We start from the raw sequence: 17733 nt of genomic DNA on the forward strand, positions 1-17733 counted from the left end.
TGTGTGTGTGTGTGTGTGTTTTAAACTTCTTAGATTTCTGATAACCTCCTATCCTTCCACAAACAGTTCTCAGCCTTAGGTGTTTCTGTTTCCCAGGGGCACATTTGATAACATCTGGAAGCCAGATGTTCTTGGTTGTCACAAAGTTAAAGATCCAATACTCAACACCAGGATAGACCAGGGACACTACTCAACTCCCCACAATGAGTGGCCCTTTACAGAGCAGATTATCTGGGTCCCAGGTCAACAGCACTTGGCTGAGAAAGGCTGCTCTACACTGCAGTGGGCACTCAGGGCATCGTGTATTCCTCCATCAAGCATTTAGCAGACACCTCCCATGACCCCGAACCCTGTGGAGATCCAACAGTGAGCAATGAGAAGCCCGTGTTCCCAGGCTGCTCTGGTCTGTAGGGCAGGAAGAAAACAAGTGATGCAAAATTCCATTCTACTTCCACAGCCTTTGGCACCGCACTGAAAAGAACCATGTCACAGCCAGGCAGTGGAGGAAAGAAGAGAGGCGCTGGCCCCGAGCCTCCCTTCTGGTACTCTGCACACAGATGCTGAGCTCAAAGCCACTGCCACTGGTCTGAAGAGGTCTGTGCTTTCCAGATGCCCAGGGCTCCCTAGCTCATCATAAATTACCCAATGGGCAGGATGTGCAAGAAGAAAATAAGCTCCATGCAGAATACTTTTTTGCCAGGATGGTTTGGTTTGTGTGCTAACAACAGTCCTCCTACCCCGATAATGACTGAGCAACACTCATCAGCTCATTTCCAGGAACAGTGCTGCCATTGCCAACACATAGAAACACTCCGTGTTTTCCTTCTATCTTCTGAGCGGTTCCTTTCCTTTTCTCTTCTCTCGAGCTGTTTCTGTTCCCCCCACCTCCCAATTCCATTGATCTCGTTTGCTTAGTTGGCTGGGTTTTTATTTTTAGTTGTTGTTGTTGTTGTTCAAAACCAAGCCAGCAGTTAATGAGAACAGGACACCTACTCCTGGGGTTGCCAAGCACACCCTCCGTAAGCTGGTCAAATATAAAAGATTTCAACAGTTCAACAGAAGAATAGAAAAGGATGTGTGGATCTTGAGTCCAATTTCTTTTGTGTTTACACACACACATACACACACACACACACACACAAAGGAGGAAGGAAGTTTTCACAGATTCACTATCATGAGCTACTTAGATTCCTCTTGAAGTACACCACCATAAAACATCTAGATTTTCATTTTGATAGTGAACTCAGAGAAGCTCATACCTGGTCCAGGCAGGCCTCTCTGTCCAGGGTCCCCCATAGCTCCTTCTGGTCCTCTGGGACCTGGTACTCCAGGAAGTCCTGGGATTCGAGGACAGGAATCCAAGTCTGCAGGAGGCCCAGGTTCACCTGCAATTGGAATCACCACTGTATAATGGGTTCACAGGCTCCCTCTACACTCTCTGGTAAAGGATGGATTCCTGACACAGTGCTAAAATCTTAACATGAATCTTCAACCATCCAGTGTAAGTTCCGCAATGGTGGGAACTTGCCTTGTTCCCTGCAGGGACGCACACAGATCTTCTAGAAAGCCTTTGTGGAGTAAATGACCGAGTGACAACTGGAATGAGGGATGGATGGCCAGCAAAAGCAGAAATAGAGATTACTGGCTCTTGGCTGAGGTAGCAATACTTGAATGACCTTCAAGGGATTTTCACCCTGTGTGCTATTTTTTACTAGTGAGCTAGCTATAGTTGTCACTGCAAGAGGAACCTGGGGTCCTCAGCTTAGGGTGTTCTTCATTATACTAAAGCCAGGTGGATTTGCTTAGGATCAGTTACCCCCATATAATTCAAGATGGCCAGAGACTCTCATGCAGTAATTTTCCTATCTTCAGACAGCGTTGGAATGATCTACTGGGGTCACAAAGATAGACCTTTTACCTGTGCTGCCACCCCACAGAATACTGTGATCCTTGATAGTCTTGGCAGTGATCTCAACACTGGACTTGATAAATCCAGCTACAAGGGATTTTTCAAATGTTTTGCTGACGGAATGCCTGGGAATTTCTGAGGTGAAACCTGAGGCTTATTAGAATGATTTTGATTCTTTGGGGAGTTCCAGAGTCAGCCAGAGCTGAGAAGGCATCTCTATGGAGCTGAGTTCTGACTCCAGCCCATTAGAATCCTCAGCCAATTGGTTAGAAAACAGTTTCTGAATCAGGAGGTCTGAAGTGGGATCTACAAGTGTATTTGTAGAACCTTCCCAAGTAAGGTGAGTAGTGTTGACCAAGCTATCTTGGTGGTGACCTTGAGAACCACCACACAGAGGGTCTGACACTCTTAAAATACTGCTTGTATTTACATCAAGACAGTCTGCTTCCAAAAGCTTCAGTCATTCACTCTGAAACATCCCACAGAGGCCACAGACACCACTGAGCCAGCACTGAGAACTGTAAAGAGATGTTGAAAGCGTTGGATGTCTCAGGACCTGTACTAAGGGCTTTATCACTCCATTCACTAGACAACCATACCATTTGCTGGGTTTTCAAACTATCAGAGGTAAGAAAACCCCAGGGATATGTTATATATTTAGAGTTACATAGCCCAAACACTTCAGAGTCCAGATTATAATCAGAAGGCTCTGATTTCAAACACAGTTTCCTTACTAGTGTATCCTTCTATCATACTGCCTTAAGCTCACTATCTCTCTGTGTGTCTTCCTCTGTCTCTGTGTCTCTGTCCCCGACCCCACCCCACCCCATGAGTCTGTGTATGTGTGTGTGTGTGTGTGTGTGTGTGTGTGTGTGTGTGCATGTGCGCATGTGTGTGTGTGTGATGTTCCTGGGACCCAGGGATACTCATATGCTCTACCACTGAGCTACATCCATGGGCAAAGAACTCATGTGTGTCATATATTCTAAGGAAAGAAATGTTTATGAACTCACCATTTGGTTAGTTGCAGTTTTCTTGAAGTTCATGCAAATGTGCTTAATAATTTTAAATAGCAATAATGAAGGAGAAAGAAAAAAATCTGAGAAACTGTAGCCATGACCACAGAGTAACAGCCAGCCCAATACTTCTGTGCCTTTACAGAAAGGACCTGAAGTCTGTAAGATGCTTGAAATTTAACATTTCATAAAATACGGCATGACACTGTAAGCAACACAGACCCAGAGAAGTTTTCGCAGTATGTCCAGCTTAATGTAAAACTTGACTTTGCCACAAGCTATTAGGAGATGCACAGGAATCTCTCCTATTTTCCCAGGATAAACTGGACTTTTCTAAGAATAGGGCGAGTGGGAGAGCTTAGTTAGTTAGTTAGTTAGTTAGTTAGTTTATGTTGGTTTATTGTTTATTTTGGCTTTTTGAGGTAGCATCTCACTAAAACTACAGAGCCCATGGCAATTTCTATCAAAGAACCTTCCTGCCTCAGCCCACCAAGTACTAGTATTACAGAGGTGAGAAACCTCTCCCGTTTTTTGGTGGAATTTAGGTAAGAATTGTGATTTTTAACTTATCACACAGAAAATGCAGAAACAGCCAACTTTGGTTTTAATTCTGTTTTCCTTTACCTTTTAATACTGCAGAAGCTGAAAGGAAAGGCATAAAAATATCTCTTCTAAAATCCCTAAAAGCAATATATGGGTCTGTTTTCAGGGTAACTTTCTTTACTGTAATAACAAATACCTAGAAAGAAAGAAACACGCGACTTTGTAATTTCTTTTTTCTTTTAGTTTTTTAGAGTGGGGTGGATTTTAATTTTCTTTTAATTTTATATGTATGGGTGTTTGATGGCATGTGTGTCTGTGTATCATGTATATGCCTAGGGCCTGTGGAGGTCAGAAGGGTGCCATATTCCTTGGAACTAGAGTTATGGGAAATTGTGAGTTGCCGTGTGGGGGCTGGGAACCAAACCCTGGTCCTTAGCTAATGACCCCTCTCAGCAGGCCGCTTAGCTTCTGGTGGATCTTTGAGAATTGGTCTAAGTCTACAGCCCAGGTTAGCCTATGGCAAACTTTCTTGCCCCAGTTTCCAATTCTGAGATTACCAATATGAACTACCACACATGCCTGCCTTTACCCTTTGGGGAACATTTTTTAATATGAAATCATACATTGCTTTTGCATGCCAGAGTATTACGTAAATATTTTATTTTTAACACACAAATAAATTTGTTTCTTGAAAGTGCACTTATGTCTTTTATAAGTGTAAGAGCTCATTGTTTAGGTACGTTGCCATTGCTCTTTTTGGAGATGTCGTGTATGTTTACCTTGTGGGAATCCTGAAAAGAAGCTACACTATCCTTTGCTGTGGCATCCAGTAACAAGAGCTCTTATACTTACTACCTGGACTAAAATTCTGTAAGCTGAATACCTACCTCACCCTGACAACCTGTAATGAGGGTCATCACCGGGACATTAATATGAGGTTACTTCCTATAGCTGCAGCAAAGAAGCCAAGACATTAAAACCTTCAATGACCCCAGAAACCCCATTGGTAAAAATATGCAGCAGCCTAAGTCACAAATGCAGTGGGGAGGGTAAGTGTAGGAATGACTGACAGATAGAGTGGGGGCGGGGGGGTTATCCATTTCACAGTAACTCTTACCTCTGCAGCCTGGACAAATGCCGCGACAAGATGAAAACCAGGCGATGATTTTCATGTGGTAGAAAGAAAATTTAAATTTGTGAGTGAGGACAAAGGGGAAAGCAATGGCTGAGAACATAAATAATAGTGTGAGGGCCATCGGTGACAAGCAGAGTGCGAATGTATTTACATAAGGCTTTTGCATCATCATTGTGATTGACTGATTGACAGGAGCAGCTAAGATCCTGTACTAATGGAGTTCTCACCTTTCCAAGGACTTGAAAGGAAATTCCCTTGAGAAACTGACAATTCTAGTTGATTTTTCCGTGGTACATTTGTCCTGAGTGAGTGCGTATAGGAATTGTGGTACTTAAAGTCTCCTGAAAATTCTGTATTCATCTGTCATGTTTGATAGGTTATAGCTACAGAAAGGAAGCAAGAAGAATCTAAATAGCAACCCTTTGTCTACTGTACTGAGACCCCTGATGAAGGAGTGTGCTATATTTGTCCTTTGGATTATGGCACCACAAACATTGCAAAACAATCTGAATTGATGCTGAATATCTATGCTACTGTTTGGGGGTTTTTAAAGACATGACGTCCACTAAACTCACACATACACAAGTCCGTTTGTTCTTTCTCTTTCCAATTCAGTCTTACTGTTTAAAAAAAAAAAATTGGCTAAATAATTAGGCTAAATGATCCCTCTTCCTGAAGGAACTAATGTACTTTTCAGAAGTTATACAGGGTGTCTGCAGAAATTCAGGGACAAGAAGTAAACATAGAATCCTAACAGGAATCTAATCCTCTTCTGTTTCATGTGGAAAACACACAAATATTTCTTCCTTTATAAATAATATATTCAACGTCAGCTATTAATTCTTAGATGTATTTGTTTTGACCGTTTTTCAGACCTGAGATTTGATGAGGCAATCTGAAACAAATACACTCTTTGTAATAGAAGGGCTCAGTTCACAAGTATGCAGCAGTTCTGAATGCAGGCTGATCCTCACAGTAACTGCTAAGATGAGGTGCTGTGTGGACATGCCGTAGGAGCTGATGACCACCAAGAGCTTACCTGGAGGACCTACTGGCCCTTTTCTGCCTGGAGGGCCGGGTAATCCCTTCTCTCCAGGTGCGCCAGGAAGACCAGGGGGCCCTGGCAACCCTGGAAGTCCCATTGGTCCTAAAGGGAAGATAAAGATGAGGGAACAGAAGGAAGCCTTACAGTGACTATAACTGGTTGGGTAGCTGTAGAGTTCTGCGCCAAGAAACAGCAGGGCAGAGCAGGTGTGAGGGAGGAACTCTGCCTCCCTTTGGAAGGCTGAGAACTCCTTCTGCAAAAGAGCCCCAATGGTCAATGAGAAGGGCTATAAAACCAAAACTATATGAAAATACAAAGCCCTGTATCCTGAACTTTCTCTGGGGACAGCAAAGGACTAGAACTAGAAAGGAAGGAAAAGTACCTGGGGGTAAGACGTCTGCAGAGCTGGGAGTCCCTACCCCCCATCGCCACCTTCAACATCTTAGAGTCATGCCCACCACCCACAGCATCTTTCCCTTGTTGACCCATGTAGATGTACCCTCTAACCTCCAGTAGGTGTCCAATACATATTAGTAAAACTCCCTACCCTTGTTGTAGGAAACCATGGGCTGGCTGGTGTGCCTCCTAGAACAGAGTCAAGCAGGAAACATAGATAGTGGTTTCACTAATATTTTAAACTTAAAAAATTATCACAAGTGTGGGGGGGGGCGGGAATACATGTGCATGCCACTGTGCATGTGCGGAGGTCATAGAATACTCTGGTGAAGTCACTTCTCTACTTCCAGGGATTAAGCTGAGTTCATCATGCGTGTACAGCCAATGCTTTGGCAGTCACTGATCCATCTCACCAGTCTCACCTACCAGAGTTTCTCACATTGCCCCTGTCCTGGGCTAGGTCGTCAGGATTAAGCTGGCATGCTATTTTCCCAGGTTTGAAGCTTACATTCAGGTAAGCATGCATACTCTAGCTGTTTCAACAGCCTTTCTGCTTTTGATGGCATGCCCAGCTGATTCTCATAGTCAAGGAGCAGAGGCCCACAGGCTTGCAGATGTAAATCACAGCACCACAGCTGACTTTATAGATTCTATAGAGATTTTATAGCTGATTTTATAGAGATTTTATAGAGATAAAGTGGTTGCTACATGCTGTTCATAGGCATGCACTTCAGAGTTCCACAGATAGCTTTTGCCCTGTGGCTACTGCAGCCTCAGGATAAGTTTGGTTTCCCCTATGCTTAATCTTTTGCTGTGTCTCATACTGGGTTTGGAGGTAAAGCAAGGTGCTAGTTTCTGGGCTTCTTTTGGAAATTTCAGCTCCTTGGGTCCTTTCTCTAGTTCTTCCATTGGAGACCCTGCACTCAGTCCAATGGCTGGCTGAGATCATCCACCTCTGTATTTGTCAGGCTCTGACAGAGCCTCTCAGGAGACAGCTATATCAGGCTCCTGCCAGCAAGCACTTGTTGGCATCCACAATAGTGTCTGGGTTTGGTAACGGTATATGGGATGGATCCCCAGGTGGGGCAGTCTCTAAATGGCCTTTCCTTCAGTCTCTGCTCCATACCTTATCTCTGTATTTCCTCCCATAGGTATTTTGATCCCCCTTCTAAGAAGGACCAAAGTATCTACACTTTGGTCTTCCTTCTTCTTGAGCTTCATGTGGTCTGTGAATTGTCCCAGAGGAGGAACAATATAAACCAAGCAGTGCCCCCCAGAGCTCCCAGGGACTAAACCACCAACCAAAGAGTAACATGGAGGAACCCATGGCTCCATCTAGATATGAAGCAGAGGATGACCTTGTCGGTCATCAATGAAAGGAGAGGTCCTTGGTCCTGTGAAAGCTTGATGCCCCAGTGTAGGGGAATCCCAGGACAGGGAAGTGGGAGTGGGTAGGTTAGTGAGCAGGGGGAAGGAAGGTGGGATAGAGGGGTTTTCAGAGGGGAAATAAGGAAAGGGGATAACATTTGAAATGTAAATAAAGAAAATGTCTAATTAAAATAAGATGAAAATATTTTTCAGAGTGGAATTTTAAAACCCAGACCTCTTTTCCTGTAAAATAAGGAAGTTGAAAAAAGTTACTCACTGGTCCCTTTTCAACAAAAATGGTCCAGAAAGCACCTGTTCTTTCCCAGCTACAAATATCTAGTGAGCATACTGGGCTGGGCTGTTGTAATAAGTCTGAAACACACACTGAGTTTCAGTGGCAGGCAGGGTGTGTGGGGGACTGGGGAGAGGCGCTGGGTCTGGAAGACCGAACGGCAATGTCTCCTTGGTGATGTTATGCTCCTTATCTATTTAAAACAATAATATTTAAGCACATTTTCTTGAATAAAATACAATGGTTAATTCCACTTGTTTGTGTTTTTAAGAAAGAGTTACTGGGAGTGGGCATCTTTGAGCCGGGACCCTGCTCTATAATTCGGGCTGTCCTGGAATGTGCTATGCAATCCAAGCTGGTCTCGGACTCATGGCAGTTCTCATGCATTGGGATTACACATACGAGCCACCGTGCCTGGCTAGTTTCACTTCTTTAAATGTGGCTCCTGCAGTTTTTAATTCATGCGTGCAAGGCTCCTCATACTTGTATTGCTCAGTTCTAGTGCAGAAGTGTCATTCTCTTTCTTTTCCAACTTAGTTATTTTATACAGGTCTCATGTACCCGAGGTTGGACTCACACTCACGATCTAGTTTATCCTTAGCATGAACTGCAGATCCTCCTGTGCTACCTCTGGAGTGCAGGGATCACAAGAGAACACTGCCCCCCAGTCTGCGACACACTGGACATCAAACACAGGGCACACTGCCAGGTCCAGCACCTGTGCACCCTTCTTTCAAGTTTTATTCGAACCTGATAACTTTTTAGAGGAAACCAAGACATTTTAGAAATGACATCATCATCATTTCTACAAGAAATAGGAATGGCATTATTGGAAGGAAGACAGTACCCCAGGACCTCTAAATTAAGGTAAAGAAAGTCTATGGATACCACAGGAAAAAAAAATATCAACATTCATACCTTTCTGGCCATCTTTGCCATCACATCCTGGAGGACCCTGACACCCTGGAGGGCCTGGTGAGCCTCGGGAGCCAGGTGGTCCTGGCAAACCACAGTCACCTGGATCCCCTTTCAGAAGATCAACATTCCCAGGGGACCCTGGAGGCCCAGGTACTCCTGACACAGAGAGGAGCAAAAGCAAGCTTTCAGTCAAAGACAAAGGTGAGTGAATATTGGTGGTCTGAGGGCTTCTTAGGGAAAGAAAGTTAGTGATTCTCTACATCCCTTGTTTGCAAATCACTACGTTGCTTTTCCTAAGAAGCTACAGGATCCAAGCTGAGAAAAGTTAAACTTAAATAGATTAATACTAAACCTCTTTCCTTTCTGAACCATTTGGGAAGTATCAGCTAATGGTTTGTATCTGCAATAACCTAATAGTTTTAGCAGGCTGGCTGGCTGGTTGGATGGATGGATGGATGGATGGATAGATGGTTGGATGGATAAGTGGGTGGGTGAATGAATGAAAGTAGATGGATGGGAGGGAGGGAGGGTGTGTGGATGGGTGGTTAAATGAATCGATAGATGGGTGGGTATTTGTATGGATGAGTGAGTGTATGAGTGCTTGGGTGAGTGAGTGGATGGTTGGATGGATAGATAAATGGGTGGGTGGATAAATATATGGTTGAATGGATGGATGGGTACATGTGCTGAAGCTTAGATGGATACATGGGTGGGTAGATGGATGAATAAAATTTTAATAAAATGTAGCTAATAAGCAAGGAATGTACACTCCAAATTATAATCTTATTTTAAAACAAATATCTATACATAGGAGTGAGCTGACCTGAACTCTATTCTCACTTAATGTCTATGCTTCATAGCACAGTTTTTATCACTTTTATTTTCAATATACAATCCCACCTTTACTAAAGTGAAGAAAAAAAAAAAAGGCAGGTCTGTCTTTGCATGTAAGAGCTGTATGAGCAATGTGAATGCGCCTAGTGGCTATCAGCAAGGGAGAATCCATCACTAACCCTTGCTCTTCCCTTGACCCTTAGATCAACCGAGTCTGTCATTGCTTTCTTTTAAAAGCTGTTTATAATTTCCAGAATCTTGCCCAGCCAGAATCCATTCATGTGAAGCAATGAGAGAGGCACCATGCACTGCTGACGGCCCATATGCTGTCATGTACACAGGAAGTACATGACAGGCATGGGTCCTGCCCCTCTGAGCCAGTGGACAGGTGCTAGATGACAAGGAGAGCTCATCTCTTTCCTGGTGGGCCCTTGTGACAGGCAGTGCCAATCTGGCAATCAGAAATGCTTGTTGCACCTCTGTTGGTACTTGGACAGCAAGAGTCTGATGCGGTTGACATAGAAGAGTCGGGGATATGCTCTTCTCTTCCTGATCCCGGGAGATACTGCTCCCTATCCTGCCCACCCAGGCGCATCTCACTTATCCATCTTCTAAGTTGGTAGAGCTGCTGCTTTGGGGCTTCTCTGTGAGATACTACAGCCATATCTAGCTGGTAATTTCTAAGGAAGAAACCACTGTCACCCTCAGTCACCATGTCATCATACCTCTTGGGCCATCGGGGCCAGGAGGTCCCCAGTCTCCAGGTGGACCTGGATCAGGAATGTCACCTTTAGCAGCTCTTCCTGGGGCACCTGCGGGACCAGGTGGTCCTGGTCTCCCTGTGAAAGCGTGTGTTCGTATGTTAGCCCTGCTGCATCTAAAATATTTCAAACTGGTTCTTGAGGAAATATCAAAGCATACTGCTTCTTACCTGGGGGTCCTGGGAAGCCCTTTTCTCCAGGAAGACCTGGGGGAGAAATCCCTGGACTCCCAGGGTCACCTTTCTCTCCTTTTTGCCCAGGCATGCCCATTGGCCCAGGTGGACCCATTTCGAGCAAACCTTAATGAGAAAACAGCATCAATGTTGTATCTACGCCTTGTTTATAACTGTCACAGAACCTAAAATGACCCAGCCCCTAGCAGGAGTGTGCAGAGAAGGTGACCGGTTCTACGGTTCTGCAGACAGCAAACTCTGGCGCCAATGGTGCTCTAGCCCTTGAGTCCCCGTTTTTTTTTTGTTTTTTTTGTTTTTTTTTTTTTGTTCTGTTTTGTTTTTTGTTTTTTGTTTGTTTGTTTTTATTATTAATGACATCACAGATTTTTAAGAAACATTAGTTTAGGGACAGTTTCACAAAGCAGAAACAAAGGAGATGACTGTTAATTACTGTGAACAGATGACTTAGAAATCTGAGTGGAGCAGGTCTACCCTAAGAACCCCTGTTCTCTGGAGCTTCCCACTGAATGGGGAAAGACTATCTTTGGGTTCTTGGAAGGGTCACTTGTGTATTTGTGTATTTAATCAGTCCCATTGAAAGGAACACCAAACAAATTTTAGGTGGCCTAAGTTACTTTTTTGAACACCCAAAACCCATAAAGATTCCGTCTGTTTCTGACAGTAGCATCCCTTTTCCGACAGTTATTCAAGTTAATTCAAGTTTACAATTTGGGTTTAGCTACTATGTCTGACTATAGGTTATTTCATTGAGACAATACTACAATAGACATTTTTTTAATATAACAAGTTAAAACACAGCTGTTCTGTGATATCAAAAACAACGGCAGGTTGGAAGCTAGAGAGATAGTTGGGTATTGAAAAGCGCTTGCCCCTCTTCCAGAGGACCCAAGTCTCAATCCTAGGAGCCATGTTGTGCACTCAGAAGTAACGGCCTGTAGCTCCAGCTATAAGGAGAAGCCAGTGATTCTGGCCTTGCCCAGTACCTGTGCTTACATGCATGTGCCCACACATAAGCACACATAATGGAAAATTATAAAGAGAAATCTTTAATAATCTTAGCGGGAAATAATTCAAGTAATTCTTCTTGACAGTCACAGGTACAGGAATGTCAGCACTGTTAATTAGATTATTTTGGTTGGACAAACCATTGGTAAACTTAAAACAAAGCAATATACATTTTAAAAAGAAAGAGCAGGATTGTTTTTTACAACATCTTGAAACCTGGTCCCATTTGAGCAAGGAGTCCGAGTATTCAGTTGACAAACCTAAACAATAAAAAGAAACTGCCACTCGTTTGTGCCAAGTTTTCTTAAATGTCCTTTTTATATAAATCATTCACAGAACTAGAAGTAGCTCCATCATTGTCTCTACCCTGTGCGATTCTTTTGGATTCACCCCCAGTTCTCAAGATGTTTAGAAATACCAGGAAGAGGTTCCATTTCATCCAGTCCATTGATCAAAGTTTGATCACCAATGCGCCCATCTTACCTGAGGTACCCTGTGCTCCCTTCTCACCCTTCAGACCGTGCAAGCCATTCAGACCAGGAGACCCAGGAGGCCCTGAAACACAACACACGTTCTATGTCCCAAAGGTTAGGCCAGCTCCTGGTTCCCACTCTGACTACCATCCCATGTCTAGGCCACGGGAGAATGAGTCAAAGCGGGGAAGGTCTGGAGGCCACCCCCGAGGGGCCAGAACCCAGCCTGAGAGATTTTCGGCACATTCACATGGTGAAGATGTTCTGACAAGAAGACTTAACTTGATTTGTGACTATCTCATGATGGAAGAGAGCCTAGAGTTGCCATATTTGCATGCAGGGAGTGATCTTTGATTTGATGAGGATAAAATCTCTTTAGACAAGGATAGAGGATGGACGACAGTAAACCGAATGCTTTCTGCTTCCCAGTTTGAATCTTCCGTTTCCATCCAGGGTGTGCTGGTCCTAACTCCTTCCAGATGTAGTCATAGAAACGAAGCAAAACAACAAGATGATTCCTGCTGTGGTGTGTGGGACTACCATGGTTTTGTGTTAAGCCTGCACTGCTGAAAAACAGGCGTGTGGGTCAAGCTCAGCTGCAGCTATTGCTCTGCAGAGCAACCAACCCTCCATACCTTCACAGCAAAGGCACTGGCTCTCTGGTGATCTCTGAATTCCAGCCCAGGCTCTGAAAACCAGACCTCGTGCCTCCACTGGTGTCAGTGCACGTGGGATTGGACTAACCAAAGGCATCCTAGGGTTCTCTAAGCAGCCAGTCACCAGTCTGGCTTTACTTACATTGTCATCAGACATATCTGGTAGGAACTGTTCCCTTGGGCTTTCCATCAGTAGATGTTGGGTTGTGCTTAACTTTTTCAAATGAGAGTTTCCTAACTGGCCAGCACTAAGTTGAAGGGGGCAGAAGTGAAGGAGCAGAGAGGAGAGAAACAAGCAGGTAAAAAGTGTCATAGAGTCCCCTCATGGGTGCAGAGCCTAGCCACATACGGTCCCATGTGTCTTGTTGTCCCACTGTGTGATTCTAGGAAGAAAGTTTATCACAGCCTTTGGCCAAACCTTCCAAGTTCATCGTTGAACTTCCCCTCCCCAGTAACTGTTCTTTTTCACACAGAACTAAGCTCTTCTCCACACAGCCCACCATAACTCAGATTAGCACTCAGTGACAACACCCTCATGTGACCAAACACACAGAAAGTGGCTCCTGAAGTGCCCACTGGGTCTCCATAGGGCTCCCTGGATAGGTTGATTATATCTGGCTATGCAATGGTTGTGTCTTTGGGCAGCTGCCTCCCTGGATCAAGGGGAAATCAGAGTGCAGAAACAGGCCTTCCTATCCCCACACTGAGCATAGTTCCTATGCCTTATAAGCATTGAACAAATGCTTGTTGACTCAAGGAGCGAATTACAGAGAATGAAGAAAGGACAACAAGGGCTGGAGAGATGGGGCGAAAGATAAAGAATGCACTACAGCTTCTGCTTGCATGCCACATTTTTCTCTAATACATTTATGGAACAAGTATGATTCAGAGATGTTAGAGACATCTACCTATAGGGAAATAGCTTGAGTGCTAATTGCTCTTTGTTCGGTAAAGCAGGTTCACACAGAGAGTCCTTATTGGAGGATGGCATAGTTACTGGCTCCAATCTGTTTATTAGCAGTACTTGAAATAGACAACTGTTATTCTCCTTTTAAGACCTCAAATTTAGATCCATTCAAATGAGCCATATTTTCTTGCACCGAAAAGGGGGCAGGGTGGGGGTGTGTCCTTATTTTCCCCAAATCTTTTATTTTCTAACTACTTTTCCCAGTCCTGGCTGGGTTTGTTTTCCAATCCTCTTTCCTATTTTATGAGCCAGTATTTCAAGTTTGCACCAAAAGAACACAACAACCTTCTTCATCTGCCAAATCTGGATATTTATTGCAATCTATCTAAAATGATAATAAATTTTTTGAGACCACGTTGCTGTTTCTACATGTTTTGATCTCCAGCATTGGCCACCAAGATTGATGGCCTGGGGACTTGGCTAAAGGAGGGCTGCCCTAACCTCTGCCAACTCTCCATTGTCACATCAACACATCCAGATCCTGGGCTGTCACAGCCCAGCCCCTTGCCATTGTTGAACTGGCCGACCCTTATGTGACCCAATGTTATCTTTCTAAATTGAATGCAGCTACATCTGGGCAGGGTTTTAAGCATAATTTTCCCCTTTTACTGAAAGCTTTTATCAATCCCATCTCTAAATCAGGAAGTTGTTCATGCATAAAATATATACAGTACAGATGAAGGGCAATTAGGCTAACAAAGCACATTCCTGGGTAATGAGGAATTTTTATTCACCTCTCTGATAGTTCTTCTGTTTAACAACCATCATTTAAGGCTGCACCCGACTGCACTCAGGGGCCAGTATGCTCGTTCTTCCTCTGGTCAGTGGCTAACCTCCACCCTAGCACACTGAGCCTTCCTTCTGTGTCAGACAGCTCACTCTTGGTGACAAATTTCCCACCCTCAGGTTATGGTTTTGTTCTAAAGCTAGAAAAATGTTACTCTGTACACCCAGGACACTGGCCGGATTTACATTTTAATAGGGTGACCAGCCTGTCCCTGTTTGACTGGAACCTTTAGCGCTGGAATTTCCACATCCTCAGAGAGTCCCACGCAAAATAAAGCAGCTGGCCACCCTGACCTTAAAGTCGACAGAGAAGTGAAATCTTCACAACTCTAGGCAAAGGTTGAAAAACCCTTGAGAACCTTTATCAAGAAAAGATTCCAAAATAAGTGCTAAACTAGAAACATTTCTTTTTCTTAGCAAATAAACAACTGCCTATTGAAAGGATAAATATGGCTTCCCAATGCATACAGCTCCACCCCCAGGAGCATATCCCATGACAGGCCCCATAGAGACAATGGGAAACAAGAAAGACATAATCCCTGGCCTGACAAGACAAAGAGGCAATGACATCCAGCGTGCTAAGTGCTGGGAGACAGGAGAATAATTTAGTTACAGAAACTGGAGGGATGATCCTCTGATTGTCATAGCTCTGTGACAGAAGGCATTTCCTTCCTCATAGAAGACATCTCCAAGTACCTTTCAAAAGTTAACTAGAGGAGCTGGGAAGATGTTTCAGACAGTGAAGTGCCCCTGATCATGGATGAGGGCTTGAGTTTCAATTTCTCCAGCATTCAGTCTGAAAAAAGAACTGGGTAACCCAATTAGGGCTCTCCAGTTCCAATAAGTGTCCAGTTAGGGTTTTTTTTGTCAGCCTGACACACACTAAAATCACCGAGGAAGAAGAATGTCAATTGAGAGTGAAAGATCCTATTTCAAAACAAAACAAAACAAAAACAAAAACAAAAACCAAATAAAAACAAACATGGTGGAGAGCAACTGAGAAAGAGAGTCGGCATTGATCTTTGACCTCCACAGGCACCCACAGGCTCACAGACAGAAGAAGTTCATACACATGTGTGTGCACACACTTACCCCTCCACAGACACAAAAGCGAATGATTTCACTTGGCATTGGCCCAGATACCCCCCACACACACACAGTAGACTGTCACACACACACACACACACACACACACACACACACACACACACACACACACACACACACACACAGTGATGTGTGGCTGTCCAACTAGAAACGGGTGCTTTCCTTTTAGAGGGTACATACATTTAGAGGCGTAAAACAAGCAAACACGCCACTTGTAGCCTGTGTCTAAGTTAAAGTTTAATTCTGACCAGACCCACGCAGGACTCAACACTCCATCGGGTCAGTCTGAGCAGAGCAAACCCATCTGCGTCCAGCTGGTTTGTTCAAACAAGAAAGCTGGTTCCCCTACCTTACTCGGAACATATTTCAAATATTTAGCTCCTCAGTTCAAAGTGTTTCTGCTGGATCAGGTTTCATTTTTACATCGACATGATAAACCGCAACAATGGTTTTATCCTGAGATGTTTTGAGTTTTAAGACTGTATCCCACTGTTTGGTTTTGTTTTTACATTTGGCTGGACCCTTTGCTGTGCCGTGTGCAGTGAAACAGCGTCCCCCAGTGGTAGCAAAGGAGCATTGCAGCAGGGGTGTGTCTCAACAGTGAAATGCCCTTTGATCTGTTCCCTTCCAACACCTCTCAGGAAACTTAATATTTCAGTGCACACATTAGGAGGCAATTAGCAATTACTTTAAAAGTGATTTTACTATGGACCGAGTTCACATCTAAGAGGATTTTTTTTTAAAGCAATGTCATTGTGAGGCTATTTGATAAATGTTCAAAGGGAAAAAGAAGAATATATTACAACCACCTGCAGGCACTCGGAAATGCTCCCTGTTGCGTGGAATTGGAAGACTGTGAAGAGAAAGCCCTTAACAATGTCAGATGTTTTCTTTTGGATTCCTCCCAAATCCTTCCAGACTGGAAGAATGTAAGTCAAAGAGAAGGCCAGGAGGGCGAGGGGTTGCCAGAGGCAGGAAATGTCCACAGCCACCACAGGAAAATCTCAGCACAACAGTATCCTCATGCTGTGTGAAACTTTAACTCCATTATGGGTTGCCTGGTTTTCAAATTACTACAAATGCCAGCGGAGATGGAGAAAGTATCAGGAGATCATTTGTTCTGAGGGTAACTCCCGTCATGTTACTTCGTTGCCAGTAAGTGCTCCAGTGCGCTGGAAACTTCCAAAGGAAGAGTGCCCTTCCTTCAGCATTGCTCTGAGGGGTGCACACCGACCCACGGCCTGTTGAAAGGCTAGGAGTCTTGAAAAGCTGAGATGGGAAAAGCAGAAAGGATGAGGGAAAAAGAAAAATTTGGATTTTTCAAAACAATAAAATGTTTAATTCCAGACATGGTTTCTAATTCTTCCAAGAAGTACTTTGATTTTACTAACATTTGATAGATAGATAAATAGATAGATAGATAGATAGATAGATAGATAGATAGATAGATAGATAGATAGATAGATATAGATAGATATGCCAATGATTTGGAGATGGCTGGGGCTAAAGAAGGAAAAGAGATGGAACTAACTTGTCAGGAGGCAGGCAAAGAAAGTTTGGCCTCTTGCCTGCTGTTTGGCCCCCCTACTTCATAACTACGTAACTTCTTATTCATCAACCAAAATACTTATTGTGTATCAGCTGGTACCAAGGGCATTATGGAAAGGTCTTGCTTTTCAAAAAGTCCCATTCTGTTGGTATGAAAGTCCTGTGTAGGTGTTATGTGAGAGCACAGAGAAAAAGCATTTATCTAGAATAGGAGAAATGGACCAATGAGAGGTAGAGACAAAAGAACACAGGGACACGAATATTTGTTAACAGGAAGCACTCTGTGATGCGCCATGTTATAGCCTATCCAGACAAATATCAGACCAGTATTGCCTCTAAAAGTCAAAAACTACAACCACGGCAAGTGTTTCTGTGTCTAGCAAAGACAGTGCAGATAATTTAAGCGGGTAATCTTTCTCTGGAAAGACTTCTTATTTCCTACCCCTTACCACAATCAGTACACATACATTCAGGTATACAGATACTGCAAAGTCTGTCATTTTCCTCTATGTCTACCTGTGTTTCACCACTCTTCTATTCCTGAACGTTTTCTTGATCAATAGCCACAATGCTGAAAACATTTTGCTGTTGTTGGCCATTTATTCCATATTATGGGCTAGCTAGGTTAAAAAAAATGGTGCTTTTAGGAACACTCCTCCATTGCTGGTGGGATTGCAAGCTTATACAACCACTCTGGAAATCAGTCTGGCGGTTCCTCAGAAAATTGGACATAGTACTACCGGAGGACCCAGCAATACCACTTCTGGGCATATACCCAGA

General features: G+C 43.7%; 1 protein-coding gene across 1 annotated transcript in view; it reads right to left on the reverse strand.

Moving 5' to 3' along the window:
• Positions 1-17733, reverse strand: part of LOC110321617 (collagen alpha-4(IV) chain) — a 121830-nt gene that overhangs the window by 6648 nt on the left and 97449 nt on the right. Inside the window, exons 38-44 of the mRNA XM_029538683.1 lie at positions 11900-11971; positions 10388-10516; positions 10182-10295; positions 8623-8778; positions 5643-5750; positions 4586-4594; positions 1260-1385 (exon numbers count right to left, since the gene is read on the reverse strand). Coding sequence (XP_029394543.1) covers positions 1260-1385; positions 4586-4594; positions 5643-5750; positions 8623-8778; positions 10182-10295; positions 10388-10516; positions 11900-11971 — 714 coding nt within the window. The remainder of the gene's footprint in view (positions 1-1259; positions 1386-4585; positions 4595-5642; positions 5751-8622; positions 8779-10181; positions 10296-10387; positions 10517-11899; positions 11972-17733) is intronic.

Source organism: Mus pahari, chromosome 5 (assembly GCF_900095145.1).
Source record: "Mus pahari chromosome 5, PAHARI_EIJ_v1.1, whole genome shotgun sequence".
Taxonomy (NCBI): domain Eukaryota; kingdom Metazoa; phylum Chordata; class Mammalia; order Rodentia; family Muridae; genus Mus; species Mus pahari.